This window comes from Haplochromis burtoni, unplaced genomic scaffold, assembly GCF_018398535.1.
Source record: "Haplochromis burtoni strain Fernald_Lab_line unplaced genomic scaffold, NCSU_Asbu1 Contig_42, whole genome shotgun sequence".
NCBI lineage: Eukaryota > Metazoa > Chordata > Actinopteri > Cichliformes > Cichlidae > Haplochromis > Haplochromis burtoni.
In genome coordinates this window covers 2,539,226-2,557,288 of record NW_024582403.1, presented here as the reverse complement: position 1 = coordinate 2,557,288, position 18,063 = coordinate 2,539,226, and the positions used below count along the sequence as shown (strand labels likewise).

General features: G+C 38.3%; 2 protein-coding genes across 2 annotated transcripts; one reads left to right on the top strand and one right to left on the bottom strand.

Annotated features, from left to right (window-relative positions):
- Positions 1-1,158: 1,158 nt before the first annotated feature.
- Positions 1,159-6,573, bottom strand: LOC102306784 (mitochondrial coenzyme A transporter SLC25A42). The gene is made up of 8 exons (XM_005920708.3): positions 6,212-6,573; positions 5,667-5,822; positions 4,415-4,526; positions 4,151-4,176; positions 3,543-3,709; positions 3,117-3,233; positions 2,792-2,943; positions 1,159-2,673 (listed from the first exon to the last, which is right to left on the bottom strand). Exons 2-8 carry the CDS (start codon positions 5,751-5,753, stop codon positions 2,348-2,350), a joined length of 987 nt encoding a protein of 328 aa, XP_005920770.1. The 5' UTR covers positions 5,754-5,822; positions 6,212-6,573; the 3' UTR covers positions 1,159-2,347.
- A 738-nt stretch (positions 6,574-7,311) lies between these two features.
- Positions 7,312-17,388, top strand: LOC102307083 (MAU2 chromatid cohesion factor homolog). The gene is made up of 18 exons (XM_014333110.2): positions 7,312-7,594; positions 7,910-7,993; positions 8,149-8,244; positions 8,509-8,603; positions 9,057-9,084; positions 9,293-9,448; positions 10,029-10,175; positions 11,031-11,121; positions 11,226-11,329; positions 11,871-11,948; positions 12,205-12,270; positions 12,824-12,907; positions 13,286-13,335; positions 13,438-13,515; positions 13,603-13,714; positions 14,435-14,525; positions 14,694-14,821; positions 16,124-17,388. The coding sequence occupies exons 1-18, from the start codon at positions 7,361-7,363 to the stop codon at positions 16,196-16,198; spliced, it is 1,797 nt and encodes a 598-aa protein (XP_014188596.1). The 5' UTR covers positions 7,312-7,360; the 3' UTR covers positions 16,199-17,388.
- The last annotated feature ends 675 nt before the right edge of the window (positions 17,389-18,063 follow it).

The window sequence follows — 18,063 nt, the reverse complement described above, 5'->3', positions numbered from 1 at the left end:
CAAACATTTATACAGTGTTTAAGTATGTAATTAACCTTTTTGGGATTTGAAATTTTAATTTCTCTATATTTTTTAACTGAATAAGTAACTAAGCTGTATGTGTTAAATACAACTCATAAAATAACAGTGAAAAAGCTTCTAAATGAACAAGAGAACAGGTCAAGTTCAGGCCATGAGGTGATCAGAGCCTAAATATTCCCCATTATAGGCCAGGCTGTGCAGGGAAAGTAGCTGCTCAGTGCTGCCATCTACTGAAAGTAAAGGAAGACCAAGCAACACATATACTCACCCGCCACTTTATTAGGTACGCCTATTTACACGTCTCTGGGTCCACCACACCTGTTCGACTGGGGGAATTTCCCCACATAGCCGTCTATACGGTACACAGAGAATGGTCACAAAAAAAGAAAATATCCAGTGGCAGTTCTACAGGCAAAAAATGCTTTGTTGATGTCAGAAGTAAGAGAAGGAAGACAGCAGTGACTCAAATAACCATTCAATACAACCAAACACGCAGAAGAGCATCTCCATGGGCTGAGTGCCACCCCTGTCAACTATGAATGTTTTTCAAACTTGAAAAGCAGACGACTGGAAATACGATGCCTGGTCTGGTGTGAGTTCTGTTACTATTTTGGTGTGATCAGGTTTTTGACATAAACAGCATGAAAGCACGGCTCTATCGATTCAAAGGTTCAAGGTCACTTAGTACCAGCTTCATATAGTTTAAATGCTGCAGCCTACTCGACCACAGGTGCAGCTCATGTCCATCCCTCTACAAGTACAGTCTACCTATCTTCTGATGGTGGTGCCAGCAAGAAAATGCACCATGTCACAAAGAACAAATCATCTCAAATGACAATGAGAATCAGTCAGCAGATCTCAATTTGATAAAGCACCTTTTGGATGTGGTGGAACCAAAGATTTGTTTAATGGATGTGAAGCGGACAAATCTGCAGCAACTTATCAATATGGACCAAAATCTGTGAGGAATGTTTCCAGGGCCTTTTTGAACCTGCACCACAATTAAAGCAGTTCCGAAGGCAGAGAGAGTCCAGTAAGGTGTACCTGAAATGTCCAATAAGTGTTTTTAAGTCTATTTAAACTTTGACAAGTGACACAATAGACCAGTCTTTGAGGAACCCAATGTAAACAAAACACTTATGACAATGAAAAAGCATTTTATTGGTAGTACAACCATTAGTGAAGGCTTTTCTTCAGCCATGTAAAACTGATCGAACATCAGTGATTTAAATCTGCTCTTGAATGCTGATGACAGCACCATTAGCTTTGCTTGTTACATGGCCCCCTCAAGTGGACAAAAGCATTCATTGCTTAATGGTGTGGATGGACCCTTTAATGGAAAGACAATCTTTAAAAAAAAAAACAAAAAAAAAACACACAAGAACTAAATTTACATCACTGGATATGATCCATCTTTGAAATATCCATTTACTGTTTAATTTATTTTTATTTAAAAGAAGAAAAAAAAGAAGACCAAGTTAAGTGTGTTATGTTTAGATTCTGAGTAAACAATGCTTTACAAGCAAGTACAAGCAATGTGACAACAGTAAAGTAAAAAAGCAGAAATGTCAAGAACATGCAAATAACCCCAAAATCTGTCTTTTGTTTAGGTTTAAGGTTTGATTAACGTCCACTTATTAGACATAAGTACTATAAATTCACTGCACCTCAGTGCTGCATGGAAAGTGAAACTGCACAGTCCTGCTGACATGATCACCCTCTTTCACTCCATCAGTCCACATTGGCACAGTTAAACAATTTGATGAAATTCAAAGACAAAGAACACTGGGTACTCAGCCTTCATTACAAACAATACCTTATTTAATCAGGCTATTTAATACTAACGAAATGAAAGCACTTATTTAAAATCAAAATTTATCTCCTAATTTAAAGGTTTCAAACTCATTGTGTTCTCTGTAATGATAATGAGTCAAACTGAAAGAACATTGCATGTTTAATAAAGTGCAAATATTTTCTCCATACTGATGCAATCAAAAACACACCTGGCTGTTCACTGCTTTAACCTTCACAAAGGTATTATGATTTCACAACAAAGCTCAGATTGTGTGAACAATTTCAAAATACTTTTTTGTCTCTTCGCTTTCTTTGAAAGTGCATTTTTCAAAGTCTGAGATAAAGCCTATCTGTGTGAACAGCAGATCTCCTGTCCATTCTTCTGACATCCTGCCTTAAGGGAACAGGGGTGTGCAACACAATAGTCCTGCAGAGGCCAGAGACATATTATTGCCATCCCACAGACCTGACAACCTCTCTTATGCCAGTCTCATCTGTGCCATATGTTACGCCTATGTTGTTCCCACATGATTCAGTGGATAAAGTTGCCCATCTGGTGCAATTTGAGCAAAAGGTTGTGCATAATGTCGAATGTGGTGAAACTTATCCCCACTGCAACGGGCCCTTTCACCCAGTTCATGCTCAGGCCTTTGTACAGTCCGCGTATAACTCCCTCGTGAGTCACGATCTCACGCATGGTTCCCAGAATGGTGCTGTAGGACGAACCGATAACTCCGGCTGTCTGCATGCGCCGACGTACCACATCCAGGGGGTACGACGCCGACTGTCCAATCAGGCCTGCACAGGCACCGAATGCCAAGCGCTCATAAGGGTAAGGCTGGGATCGCTTTGTCTTCTCTGAATTGAGAAAAACACCAACAGAGAAATGCATGAAAAAATTGATAAGTGAAAAAACAGATGTATGTATGTTTTCAACTTTACTGATTTGAAACGAAAAAGCCTCAATGGTCAGTACCTGAATGTAATTTTTTGAGGGTCTCGTAGGTAAAGAAAGTAATTCCTGCATATGGGATAACACCTAAAATAGTGGGGGTGAAGCCTCGGTAAAGTGTCCTGACACCCTCCTCCTGGGAGATCCGCACAAAGACATGCATGATGTTACTGTACCTGTTGAAGGAACACATGGCAGGCAAGACATCATTTATCAAGCTGACACAAACCTTTTTGTGTTGTGTGATACTGTAACATTCAGCAAACAATGAAGTGTGCTTCATCCATTCCACTGGGAAAGACATGGTGAGGTACACTTTTGCGTGTTATCACAATTGTTAGGTACTTACATTTCTCTGGCAGTCACTGCCATCCTGGCTCGTACCATGTCCAGTGGATAGGTAAGCATAGCAGCAGTTGTACCAGCCAGAGACCCAGCCAGGAAACGTGGAAAAGGAGGCAGAGCTCTGAAACAACCAGGATAATAGTATACAGACAGAATGAGCAAACTAAAATCAAAGAAACACACTAATAATGCTAGAGGCTCTCTGATGCTGTATTTCAGCGTCAGAAATTTTGACCTGACGATGGGTCGGATTTGACAAAACTCTATTAAGAGTTTCAAGATACTGTAGATTGCCAGTAATAAGAACCCAATAACAAACAAAGTGAGTGATTTATAGTGACATCTCTAGAATCATCCTGCTAGCACAGCTAAAAACTAGACAGGCTTATAAACTGTAAATATAGTGTATGGATATAAATTGCTTACTCACTTGCCCTGGAAGCCGTAGCTGCTCCCCAGCAGTCTTTTGTACTGTTCATGTGAGCAGAACTGGATGGCAGCATAGGGCATGACCCTCACCATGGTCGCAGAGTTTCCCCTCCACAGACTGAACAGCCCACCCTCTATGTATGTAGAGTAAATGACCCTGAAAGCCTCCTAGATTAGGAACAAGGGTACAGTCCGGTCATGTTTTCCGCACCTAATCATCTTATCACGATCAGGATAACGACATTATATAGTCAAGCTAACCAAGCTTACAAAAATGTGTGCAACTTGAGAATAAGAACATATAGAATATTAGTGCTGCAGCAGTCTTCTAGCTAATGGTAGCATTCTTTATTACTGATTTATTTGCTGCTTATAAATCAAAAAAATAACATTATTTACTTTGCATGTTTTTGTGCTACCTAAATCAAAAATATTCTGCTGCTAATGTTTCAAAATGAAGAAAAGCAGGCGACTACTCCTATGCAAAAATCCACAACACTCCTTTGTTTGTTATTTGTATTTTCTTATCATTACATTCATGAATTAACCTGCGTCAATCTGCAACTTATCAGTTCCTGACTCACTGATGGGACAGACGCCTGAACTCACCTTAGCTGAGAATCTCTTTGAGGACACTGTGAATAAACAACAGAGACACAGTGAACCTCAAGGCTAAAAAATACACACTCTCCCACATAAGTTAAACATCTACTAAGAGGATTAGTAATTAGTCAGGAACACTTAGCAAGAACTCTGGTACAAACAGAACAACAGTGGCTGCATTTATGGTGACACCTAATACACAAAACAGAGGTTAAGTCGCTAACATGCCAACCTATATTCTTTCCATATTTGCCACATTGTCACACTTACCTTGGAAAATTATTTTGGTGCGATCCAGAGGTGCAATAACTGTTTTGGCGATAGCTCCGGCAAACGCACCACATAACAGGGATTCCAGAGCAGACCAGCTAGGCCTCACATCCTGCTTGAAAACATTTTGTTATTTAGTGCTGACGTTACCATAACTTCCCATTTCTTCAAAATATTACGCTGGCTTTTAATGGAGGACCAAAAAAAAGTTTAATTGTTTATCTGGGTTTATTTAGCTTTTTAATCCTCATGTACTGCATAAGAAACATCACATGTTTATTAGCACGTAGGCTCCCACGTTTATGCGACAGCAGAAATCCGCATTTTGGTTAGAGACAAAAATTTCACAGTTATGAAAGAATCACAAAAGGTAACAATTCACAAGACCAGGAGCTGTTTGTGTGTGCAAGACCGTGAAGTGAGTGGGACAGTTGAACCCAATAAACACTCCCAACTGGTAAGAAGAGCATTTGAACTGAAGAACAAAGATGCTGCATTATTACTATGATGATTGCAGATTTAACTGCTGTAATTTAACTTTAGCAAATAAAATAAAAATCTGTTTTTCAGGTTCAGTATTTTAAAACTGACTTTGTACTGGTGTTCAATAAGGAAACAAAAGCTTTAGGCCATTAAAAATCCACTATTACAGCAATCCTAACCATGTGAAACTACTGGAAATATGAATAATTATTCTGGTTACTCAATATTATCCACCCCATTGCTTTGTAAACAAAGACCAGCTTTGGATTATGTGGCAACTCTCTGCTATTTAAAGCACATAGCAGAAGACACTTGTCCTTCAGATGGTGTTATAAGGAAGACTGTACTAGATCTCACAATAACAACAGCACTTCCGTATAACTGAGCTGGATTTGAGAGAGTTGCAAGGCAGGCTTTGTTTCAGGTTTTATCATAATCATAAATGAATATTTTGTTTTTATTTATTTATTTTCGCAGCTGGTGCCTTTAAAAAAAATGCTGCTGTAATGCTCATCACCTGATGTGACTGACTAATAGATGACAGGCAGGATGTGATGATCACAGAGTGCAAAAATATTAGTTTGTATGCAGTTTTAAACGTGTTTATACACAGTCATTAGGCTCGATATGGACTCATATTTTGACTCTTCTTTTGTAAACAAGATGACTCAAACTTTAAATGCCAACCCCACCCTGGCATGCTCAAACACGACTGTATCATCAATCACCTGTTTTTAAGTTTAAGGCATGAACAGAAACAAATCCTCACCTTTGCTTGGCTGGCTGGTGGCAAAGTCAACACAGTGGCCTGAGCCACTGGCAGCCTGTGCTGACGGTCCTGCAAACGATGGGCCATGTCTCCCCTTTAAGGGTTACCAAGGGCTGCCAAACACCCGACTGCTCATTCAATAAAGAAAACAAAACACTGCAGACAAAGAGAAATATAGAGAAATATGTCAAGGATATGACAGTTGAGTTCAACACTACACAGCCCCTTGTGTCGCAGTCCCTCTCTATATGTACTTGACGCGAGTACGTGCTTGCACGCACGCCCATGTTCTGCACAAACAGTCTGGCTTGTAAACAGAGTATTGCATTACCGAGGATCGATCCATCGCTATTCTCCATCATTGATCCGAGTAATACTAATCATCACACTTGCTGATTATTCTCTAAAACTGATCCAACAACTTAGTGACCGCACCTCGAATCAAATGAATAAACTGCGCCTTATCCATACAAACAGTGCATAAACAAGCTTGTGTCTGTGCAGTTAAATCTATTTGCACGACGACTGATTATCTCATTTGTTACCTTCGTCTGTGTTCAAAAAGAACTCCGTGTTTGGAAATCTTCGACGTGATAAATCAGTCTGACCTGGTGTCTGATGCACACATGTGTTGTGTTCTCGCACAAACTTGAACCTTGAACACGCTTCGAGGTCTTTCTGCACGTCTTCTCACGATGTTGACGTTTCTGGAGATGGCTATTAAAAAAATACACAAGTGTCAAGCAGCGCAAAGGGTGTTAATCCTTTAAAAATGACGTCTGGGTCAAAACTGCACTCGGAGCAGCACCCTGCTTCTACGCAGGAGATTATTTAGGCTTTTCAGCGTCTTAAAGAAAAAAATTGGGACGGCTTATAACATTATTTTGACTACAATACCCAAGAGCTAATATAGGTGTTGTAGTAAAGTCTCGCGAGATTGGCCACAACATTGGGTTGCCAGGTTTTGCCAACATTTTTAATAGTCACTACATTTTTGTACATTGTGTACATTTTCTTTTCCTTTTTTTTTTGACGTTTAAATGCTGTTACAATCATTTTCTTCATCGCCTTTGTGTCCCGTTTAATTTAGTTTATTGGAAAAAAAATGTTTACATTCTTCAAGAATATTTGTTTGGACTGCTCAGTTTACCTAACTAACATGCTCAAACATATAAAAAACTAAAACAAAAGGCAGGAATAATCAAATGTGCTGTTTGGAAATGGGCTCAAATACTTACCACAACTCCAAATTGACTGATTAATTAATCTACTGATCAGTTGATCCCCCCGGGAAACAACTTACCCCCTAAATAACTTACTGCATGTGAACTTAGAAGAAATATTTTTTGTGTTGTGAGTTCACATGGGCGCTTGGAATAGCTGTGTTTGATATGTAAAGCCATACTTTGTCAGGCACAGGGAAAGAAAACTTAATATATTGAATAAGAGTAATACATCACAAATTACAGCCTGATATTGATATTTAAGCAACGGTGTCTGAAGTAAAATGCAATTAGATAAAGTATTTATTTCTAATAAACTCATCGTGATTTTAGTTCGTAGTCAAACACAATTTAAGGTTTACTAAACAGTGTAAACGAAACAGGAGTAGTGAGCAGCTCTTTCTACATGGCCGAACCTGGCAACCCGCCAGTCTGGCCGTAGCGCTGAAAAACTTGTTGTTGTCTGGGAAAATGGCGTCAAACGTAGAGGCCCCGGAGCGCTGGTACCTCGCCCTTTTAGGCTTTGCGGAGCATTTCCGAACTTCCAGTCCGCCTAAAATACGACTCTGTGTGCACTGTCTACAGGCCGTGTTTCAGTTTAAGCCCCCGCAGAGGATCGAAGCTAGAACACATCTTCAGCTTGGCTCGGTTCTCTACCACCACACCAAGAACAGCGAGCTGGCCCGCAACCACTTGGAGAAAGCGGTGAGGGACGTTTGATCTGGGAAAGAGCGGGGATGCTGCGGAGAAGGGGACGGGTGTAGGCCGCAGGGAGCGAAAACGGTGAACGGCGGAAGTCTTTAAATCGCTGTTTATTCGGGAAGGTTTGATTCGTAAATGGATGAAGAAATAACGTCAGTTCGTGTCTGATTTGATCAGCTGTTTGTTAGATAGCCATCCGAGTCTTAGACTTTCGCTCTTTCTTTGCTGTTAGCTTAAAAAGCTACTATCAGCGTTTAATGTTGTCAGAAACGACAGCAAATGCGACGCCACCAACATTTTCTGTCTTTTGCTTTGCAGTGGTATATATCTCAGCAAGTTCCTCAGTTTGAAGATGTCAAGTTTGAAGCTGCCAGCATTTTGTCAGAACTCTTTTGCCAACAGGTAAGCCATTCTAATTCAAGGTAAGGTCATTATAATTTTTGTTTGTTTTTTACTGCTTATCGTAGGACATTTTAATTTCTGTATTTAAAAAACAGATATGCCTTGTGGTCTTTTTTATTGACTTTTAACTATTGATTCTGCAAATCGATTTTCAGAATTTGGTGGACTCTGCAAAACCCCTGCTGCGCAAAGCCATCCAGATTTCACAACAAACACCATACTGGCACTGCAGATTGTTGTTCCAGCTGGCGGTATGTATTAAGTACAATGAGTATCAATGTTTCCCCCTAGGGTATTACTTTACTCATGCGAGATATTTTGATAAGCAGGTATAATAGTGTTCTCTTAATATTAATAAACGTAATAAATCCAATATGAGAGCTTTTTGAACTATATTGGTTAGAGTCTAGAGTTTGTGTCTATAATAAAAAAAAACAAAAGCAAAACGTCCCAGTAGATAACTGTGTTCTTTCATTGTTTTCATTTATTCATTGTTTATTAATTGTGTCTCTTAGCAACTTCATACACTGGAGAAAGACTTGGTGTCAGCATGTGACCTTTTGGGAGTTGGAGCTGAGTACGCCCGAGTGGTGGGCTCCGAATATACCAGGTAAATAGATGTACCTGTCTTCTGTTAATTGCATTTAAGGCTTTGAGCGGGTAGCTGGCGGTTTCTTAGGTCTCCTAAAAAGTTTAGTCATGAGAAAGTGGACTATGAAACTCTTGACAACACAGCTGACACAGTCCTACTTTGCCACAGACACTGGTGCGTAATAGAGGAAATGTCATACATGTTTGTCAGATTTTTATATTTAAACTCTATGTTTGTGTTCAGTTTACTTTGATGATGTAAACAATATACAGGAGTTCATTTACCAAAGAATTATGCAAAATAATGCCAAATACATTTAATAATCGCTTAACCTGTTCTGAGTCACGTCCATATTTGCTCAGACATAGAAACAGGTATTGTGTTAAGAGAAATAAAGTATTAGTGAAGTAAGGAAACAAAAATCAGATTGTCTGTCTTCCTAAACTCACCTGACTTGTTCTTGCTTTTTAGGGCATTGTTTCTCCTTAGTAAAGGGATGGTGAGTATTTTGTCATACTTCACTTTGTAGGGCTATAGAGTTGTAATACACACTATATTAAATAGTGCATACAATAACAGTTTGTTTTGTTGTCGTTTTGTGTCAGGGTTTATTTGTTTGTTTTTAACACAATGCTAATGGCATTACAGTGCAAGTTAAAATAAACAAAAAGCATTTTTGATTGTGTTAATATTGTCCAATCTTCTAGTTGCTGCTAATGGAGAGGAAGCTTGGGGAGGTGCATCCTCTTCTCACACTATGTGGAACTATAGTGGAAAACTGGCAGGGAAACCCAATCCAGAAGGAGTCTCTGAGGGTCTTCTTCCTTGTGCTACAGGTCACACACTACCTGGATGCTGGACAGGTAGGAGGAAATTGTGTTAAGCAAAAACACTTGGAAAAACAAGGCTTGCTACTCTGCAATTATTCTGTTATCTGAATAAATGTGGAGGGAGCCATAACTTCAACTTTAGTGGTTATTAGGACATAAAAACTGTGTGTATCGAGTCATCTGTTACATTTAATTAAAAACTAGTTAATAAGGTTTAAAAGCTTGTTAAAGCCTTACTAAACGCTCAGTCCTGAATGCTGACATTATAAGTGTTTCTGTGTTATCCCACCAGAGCACTGGGATAAGATTTATTTAATGGTTACGGTAACAAAACTGAAACAAAACTCAACAAATGTCTGCCCATTGCACAGACTGCATGCATGGGTCAGTGCAATTGACAGCTGCAGTATTTACCGTTTCAGAGTCCTGCCAGAGATTTCTGTTGCAGATTATTTTTAAGCTTTGTAAGCTATGTTTCTCCTGTAACATCGGTAGGATTATGAAAGTTTTAATGTTCATGCATTCAAATGTTGATTTTAGTGGCATAGGTAGAGGTATAACTGTGTGCTAAATGCTACAAAGAGATATGACGGATATTAATGAACATTTCCAGGTGAAGAGCGTGAAGCCGTGTTTGAAGCAGCTGCAGCAGTGTATCCAAACCATCTCCACACTCCATGATGATGAGATTCTGCCGAGCAACCCAGCTGACTTGTTCCACTGGCTGCCCAAGGAACATATGTGTGTCCTCGTATATTTGGTAATGGCGCGTTTCTTTCCGTAACTTGAAATTCGCTTAAAGTTTTAACCTCAGCATGACTTTTAGAGGTTGGTTTTTTATTTTTAATGTATATAGTCCGTTTTGGTTGTCCTCCAGTTTATGACCCTGTTTACACTTGGCTTTAAGTGGCTGATGTGATGTGTTTGCATCTTGGGGAGTCGCATCACAAATGGGTTTTAGAAAAGTGTAAATTACCACAAATATGCAATTTTTATTTTTTTTATATATATTCGCTTCATTTACTTAAACCATTTGCCAGAGTGGACTGGAACACATATAACCGTATATATTTTGTAGTATAAACACTATTAAGTCTCCAAAAAGGACATAAGAGGAAAATCTGTGATAAATGTGGGATCTAATGATCCTTATTTGTCTTGTTTCTGCACTCCTTTGAAAGTTGCAAAATTCTTTATTGTAAAAGTTTGATTACCAATAAATCTAGTCCTTGACCAGTGATAGCCAGACGTTAAAACTCCATAGGAAAAACTCCTAATGCGTCAGTGGAACACATGATAGCAAGAGATTTAAATATTCTGTCTGCTTGTAGTCAGATGGCCTGAGATCGTTAACAGTCCAAGGTAAACATCTGCTGTAAAATGTTTTTCAACTGCTGACAGATATTTCCAGCTGGTTTGCAGGTAATTTGTAGTTTTAATTTGCAGTGGAAACGCAACTACATTTAAAAATGTAGATATCAAAAGCGTAGAGCTTGAAAGCTTCTGGGACTACAGTTTGGGGAGAGGGAACACCCCCCCCCCCCCCCCCCCCCATATTAGTGCTTTGCAAGGGATTTGACTGTACTGTTAACTGTATTTTCTTTTCATTTTACAGGTGACAGTCATGCACTCCATGCAAGCAGGCTATCTGGAGAAAGCCCAGAAGTACACAGACAAAGCTCTTATGCAACTAGAGAAGCTAAAAAGTGAGTTAAAATATTCACACTGTTTATAAAACAAACAGAAAACACACCTGTACACTACACTACTACTTTTGTAAATTTTGTCCTTTGTGTCTTTTATGCTCCAGTGTTGGACTGCAGCCCTATCCTATCTACCTTTCAAGTCATTCTACTGGAACACATAATCATGTGCCGACTTGTCACAGGCCACAAGGCCACTGCATTACAAGAGGTATATTGTTTCTGTTTCTATGGCCAGTTTTTGAGTTTTGTTTTCTATTTAAAGCATGCTATTATGCTTCCTTCCACCTTTTATCCCTGAACTCTTCTAGTGTATCTTTACAGAATTCGCTGTTCGAAAGAATGTTTTTATTTTTTATCTTTAATTGGACCCTTGGTGCAGCCCCTCTGTGCGTCCTCTATATGAAGCAAGCCATTTGAAAACCACCTTTACTTAAGGCTGCTTTTCTTCTGATTAACTTCCCTGGAAACTGAGCATGTAGAGCAGCTTGACGACTGACTTTTTTGTATAAACACTGGCATCATTATTTCAAATTTTGGCCATTCTTAACATGTGCATGCATCATTTTGACAGTATATGTGGCAGAAAACAAGAAAAGTGTAATAGATTGACTTTGATATGTGCTCTGTTAAAAAGCATATAGTCATGTCCAGTGCCTTTGGAATCTTATTTTTGTTGCAGGTTATATTTTAAAATAATTTTCATATCTAAATGGTCCTGTGAAAACGAAGTCTCTGTTCTGTCCCTCTAGATTTCACAGGTGTGTCAGCTGTGCCAACAGTCCCCCAGGTTATTCACCAACCATGCTGCTCAGCTTCACACACTATTGGTGAGCATTTTCAGCCAAAACCCTTAAGTTGTCTAAACTCTGTGCTTAATGAACATGTTACCAATACCATATAAGACAAAAGTTACAGAACATGGCTTCAAATTTAAGGAACTATAAAAATGACTTGCAAAAAAAAAAGAAAAAAAAGAAAAAAGCTTTAGTCTTATTCCTGTTTTTTTGGGTGAGGTTTTGCTGGGTTTTTTTTTTCCAATAATAAGTCTAAAAGATCTCATCTTCTGTCCTTCCCATATCACAGGGTCTGTACTGTATCTCAGTAAACTGTATGGATAATGCAGAAGCACAGTTTACTACAGCTTTGCGGGTGAGTATGTGACAATTTGTTTGGTTTTGTTGGTTTTTTTTTGGGAGGGGGGGGGCACTCTTTCTTCAGTTGCTGTAACAGTTCTCGCATCTTCTCATCTTATAAGAAGCATTTAGACTGAACATTTCTAGGGACTCCCTGCGGGTAGCTAGCTACAGGGCAGCTCAACGAGAACTACATAGCTTACAGGTCTCTGTTATTTATTCTATTTATTTCCCCCTTATTGCACGTCCACCACCGATAGGAATGCTAATGTGACTTATTATCCAGTGGGTAGTTGACATAGCAACAGCTACAATAACAACAAGACAGAGGCCCTGAACATAGCTGTGTGCTTGTTGTTTGTCATGGGTTTGGTTATAATTACAGAGTTGGAAAGCAGATGTGTGGTTGAAAGCACTTAACATTAATGTAAAAAAAAAGTCAAAGTACCTTTTCCTTCAAAAGTTTTTAGAATTGTGAAAAAGTTCCTCCATTTCAAATGCTTCAATGCTGTCTTGCAGCAACTTCTTTTCTCATCTAAATTATGTCCACATGTCTTCTTGTGTTTCAGCTCACCACACACCAGGAACTGTGGACATACATTGTAACCAACTTGGCCAGCGTCTACATAAGGGAAGGCAACCGACACCAGGAGGTCAGTTCATAATAATGAGTTACGTCTTTTAATTACATTAGTAAAATGTAGTGGGCTGTGGGTTAATTCAATGCCTGGCTGAATAAATACTTTTGTCCTGTCCTCGTATACATGGTGTTGCCATTACATTCTCCGTCCACCAGGGAGCACTGATGAGTTAAATGTTCAAAGGAAAAATGTTCATTCAGCATAGTTAGAACTACATGGTATCCCAGTTCTACCACATCTAGGAGATTAAAGTCATTTCAAAAATAAACATTATGGCTTTGAGACAAAGGGGCAAAAAAAGATTTGTTATTCAATTTGTAATGCTTAACATTCTTTTTTTTCTTTTTTTTCTTTTTTTTGTCTTTTTTGTCTTTTTCTTAATTTCCTCAGCTGTACAGCCTTCTTGAGAGAATAAACCCAGACCATAACTTTCCCGTAAGGTAAGAGCCATGTTTTATGTTCAACATAAGAAAATACATGAAATGACAATATTAATTCAGACTCTGAAATATACACCCTTTGACTTTTCTCTTTTCATTCAGCTCCCACTGCCTCCGCGCTGCTGCCTTCTACATCAGGGGACTCCTGTCTTTCTTTCAGGGACGGTACAACGAGGCAAAGTATGGCACTTTTTTTTTTTTCTTCAAGCATGCACACCCAAAAACACACCCTGCGCTGTTGCATAATTTTATTTCTTTGTCTTGAAGACGGTTCCTAAGAGAAACCTTGAAGATGTCTAATGCTGAGGATTTGAACAGACTGACGGCATGCTCCCTTGTTCTGCTGGGCCACATCTTCTACGTATTGGGCAACCACAGAGTAAGACTAAATACTTTGCAAATGGGGCTAATGCTCACACTAATGGTAACCTGATAGATCTGAAGAACATGGTCACTAAATAGAACATAACTATTAAAGTAAGAAATAAATGACTCACCTGTCTAATCTCATCCCCTTTTGCTGTTTAATGTTGCAGCTGGAGCCTCATTCGTTAAACTTTTTATACATTTTGCCCATAAAAGGAACAGAATGAACAGTGATACATTGTCTTGGTTTATGAAACTGCTCTCATATTCATCGCACTTAACCAAATTTGCATGGACCCGTGATAGCCCATAACATTAGTTTGTGGCTACTGAGGCATTTGCTGGTCGATACAGAAAAGCATAGTTCTGCTTGTTAGTTGAGTCTCAGGCAAAGCAAAACAACTAACAGAGAAAGGCTGCAATATGCACATGAATATTTTAAAATGTGAAATAAATGATTCAGTAATTTCTGGCCATCTCTGCTAAATATGTTTAAAAGCTGGCTCTTCCTCTGCTGATGGTTGTAGCTACAACCGTTTTAACATTTAGTTTCTTTGTCATTTGTGAGGAGATTTCTTTGTCATTTTGTTGATTGGAGGGTCCTCATTACTCTTGTACAAATAAATGAACATTGTATTTTTAAACCTACCCTTTTTTGCGTGCATGTCTTCAAATGAGGACTGGCTTTGCAGAAAATTTGCAGACATTTTCTAAATTTCTGTCTTTTCTGTAGGAAAGTAACAACATGGTTGTACCTGCAATGCAGCTGGCCAGCAAGATCCCAGACATGTCAGTTCAGCTCTGGTCTTCAGCACTGTTGAAAGGTAGAGAATGACTTTTTCCTGTTTCTCAGTAAAACATAATTTGTTATTTTAGAGCTGCACAGACAGTCTAATCTATGTAGACTACTTGTCAAAACATTTTTGAGTTTATCACAGTTTCTTACAATACAAGCTTTGTTTAAAGGTTTTGACCATGTGCTGTGCTTGCAGATTTGAACAAGGCTCTTGGGAACACCATGGATGCCCATGAAGCCGCCCAGATGCACCAGAACTTTTCCCAGCAGCTGCTACAGGACCACATCGCTGCCTGCAGCCTTCCTGAGCATAACCTCATCAGTGTACGTTAAAGCAACTTGGTGTCCTAGGTTTATTGTTATCACACTGTGTTATTATTATTTTATCAAAATTTTCTTGCACCAAAAAGAAAAGAAGCTCTAAATCAACAAGATTATGGCCTTAAAGGAAAATGACAAACACCATGATAAAAATATTTGGTATTTACATCTGGTTAATTTGCTCAAGCTCAATATTTCTATTATTGTTCATCTGTTGGCCAGAAATAAAAAGAACGTGCACAATGCATCTGTAAGCATCAGAACTTGGTCGTGATGTAACACGAGGGATGTGGGTGCGCTCAGTCTGCAGAAATATGGCACATAAACAGTAGGTTTGACTGAATTAGTTGAAAAGGTAAATCGGCGAGTCAGTGGACAAATCACAGATTACAGCTTTGAATTATTAGCTTGGTAGGCTTTGAATAGAAAAGGATCAAATACATTAAGATCCACCAGTGAGAAACTGATTTGTGGTCTCAGTAAAACCAGTGGAGAACTGGTCAAGTGTTAGTGCTGATAATTAATACATTTTAATTAATACTGTTTAGACTCACTTGTTTACTAGCAGTTGAGTCTAAACAGATGAGGAGAAGCTCGTATTGATCACATGGCTGACATAAATCTACATGTCTTTGCAGTGTTATGAGAGAGAGATGGAGACAGTTGCCTGACACAGTTTAAAGGTTCTTGTGTGGGAAATGCTACAAATAAGGCTGCAAGCGGTGTTGAACTATCAGGAAGCCAAAAATACCCGTTACCATTTCCAAAATGCTATGCTAATGTTAGTTAACAATAGGCTTGTTGCTCGTTGTTTGAGTCATGATACCAACTAACTTGGAAGTTCTCAAATGTTAAATAAGAACTTAAGAAGGCACAAATTTTGCTATTTTCGTCAAGCTGAGTCTGATCGCTGACCACTGCTCTGGTTAAAATTAAAACATTTTCGTCTGAGTCTTGATGTGTTGTAAAATATAAAATCACGGATTAGCATGTTACATTTAATTTTCAAGAAAAATATAATCTTTTGATGATGATTTGCTGAGGAGCTGTGCTATTCAGCCAGGGAAAACCTGGTATGTTTATTGGATCTTTCAGTAAACATGAAAGCTCTAGATAGATACAGGAAAAAGAAAAGTCTTTGAGATGATGTAATTCTTGTCCCTTTATTATATAATAAAATATTTCAAGAGATCTGTTTCAAAAACGTTTAAACGATGACCTTGAATATGACGCATAATGGCCTTTTTGAGGCTAGGCGCTTTGGTGTATGGCTGCATTAACGGTTTACTTCCATCTCTCTTTCAGTGGACTGATGGCCCCCCTCCTGTCCAGATCCAAGCCCAAAACGGTCCAACCACCAGCCTTGCAAGCCTGTTATAAGGAACCTCCTGTCTAACATGTGACTGTTGATACTAAATTATCACAAGCAGCAAATTGATCCCTTCCAACCCGCTATCCAGACCACTGTAGCTTAAAAGGATTTTAACAGATGACAGTTTGGGCCTTCACTTTATCAGCTTCTGGAGATTTCTCCCTGATTGACTGCTATTATATTTTTTAATATTGTAGAAAAGTTACAACTGCAGTTGTACAGGTATTTCATGCTCTCTGTTGATTAAAGGAGTGAAGGACACATGGTAAAAGGCTTCTTTACCCTTCACTACATTTGCCAGGACTCTTTTCCATTTGCTGGAAAAACAAGAGGAGAGATGTGGGCAGTAAAGAAATGTAGAAGAAATTAATTTATTCATCTTGCTATTTTTGTAACTGTTGGTAAATATTTTACATCTTGCCTTTTTTGTATGAATACTGTTTTGTTTTGGGTTTTTTTGTTTTTTCTTGCATGAAAGTTACTGATGCAGATTCCTTGTATAATAGTTTTTGACCTGCTAACAATAAACTCTTGGTAGATAACTTTTTTGCACAAAATCCACAGTAGATAAAAATAGAAACCTTGTAATTTATTTTCACAGGATAATAATTTGAAAAAGTTTCCTTCTGAGAATTGACAGTATACATTGCTGCAGAATCCACTGTGCAGAAGATGCTTGGTCTGTTAACAAACAGTGTTTAAATACTTATGTGATTTGGTGGCCACTAGGTTTGCCACATGCAGTTAAAAAAAAAAACACACACACACATTAAGCAATGTATTTTTGGAAGTTGCATAATATATAAATTCCTGTAGATGTATTACTTTTTACAAATCATGTTTTAACTTTTGGAGCCTTCAATAATCTTCAGATATCACAAAAAAAGAATTTATTTTATTTTGTTCTATTTTAATTTGTCATGATAGTTCCACTAAGGGGTTTCTTTACAGTATGTTTGTATAGATTTGCCACTTGTTGAACCTTTTATTGTACAGTGACGTTTTATAAAGTCAATTTAGTAAAGTGTGATATGTATTATTTTAGCTAACCTGTGTAGGTATCTTGATGCTTGGTATTTAAAGCACTCTGTAAGGACACAGTTTAAGCTTGAGTACTTGCTATGTTCTATCCAGTTCCTATGTTTTTAATTCTTACATTGTTTTCAATAATTTTCCAATAAAAATATGATTGAAATTTTGTAATTGACTGTTTTACCTCACTTTGTAGACATTACATTCATTGACTTATGCTGCTAGAAGTGCTGGGTGTGCTAGAGTTAATTGTATTGAATGGTAATGCATTGTTTGCATATTTTATATGCTTTTAGGTAGTAGGAAGCAAAGCTAGGCCTTATGCCACATACACCCAATCACCCACAATGTCAAAACCACTTCTCTAATTTTGTGTAGTTCCCCCTGATGCAGCTTTGATAGTTACTTAGGACACACTGGGATGTGAGCATAATTTCTCTGGATCATCCTTGGTTTGGGCTCATCAGTTGGCTCCTCAGTCAACTACTCAATCCACGCCTTGGACTTGTTTTATTCTTCCTTAAAACTTTCCTAAGTACTTTTTGCAGTGTGCTGGGTTTATGGTGAGGGTGCTTGCTCTACAGCAATGTTTAGGGTGCAAGGTGTCAAAGAAACATCCACATGATATGCCATGTAATAAATGCTTTCCCAGAACAAAAATTTGTCAGTGTTACCTATAGTTTGTTGTAGTGGTAAGAGTTGGTGTTAGTCTGTTTTATTACTAACCCTTCGATGGTGCTAAGGTTTTCGTTCAATGTAATTTCAGAGTTTAAAAAAATAAAATGTAGCTTTTAGCACTTTTACCTAAAATAATTCTTATAAACATTTTCCCAAATTTCTA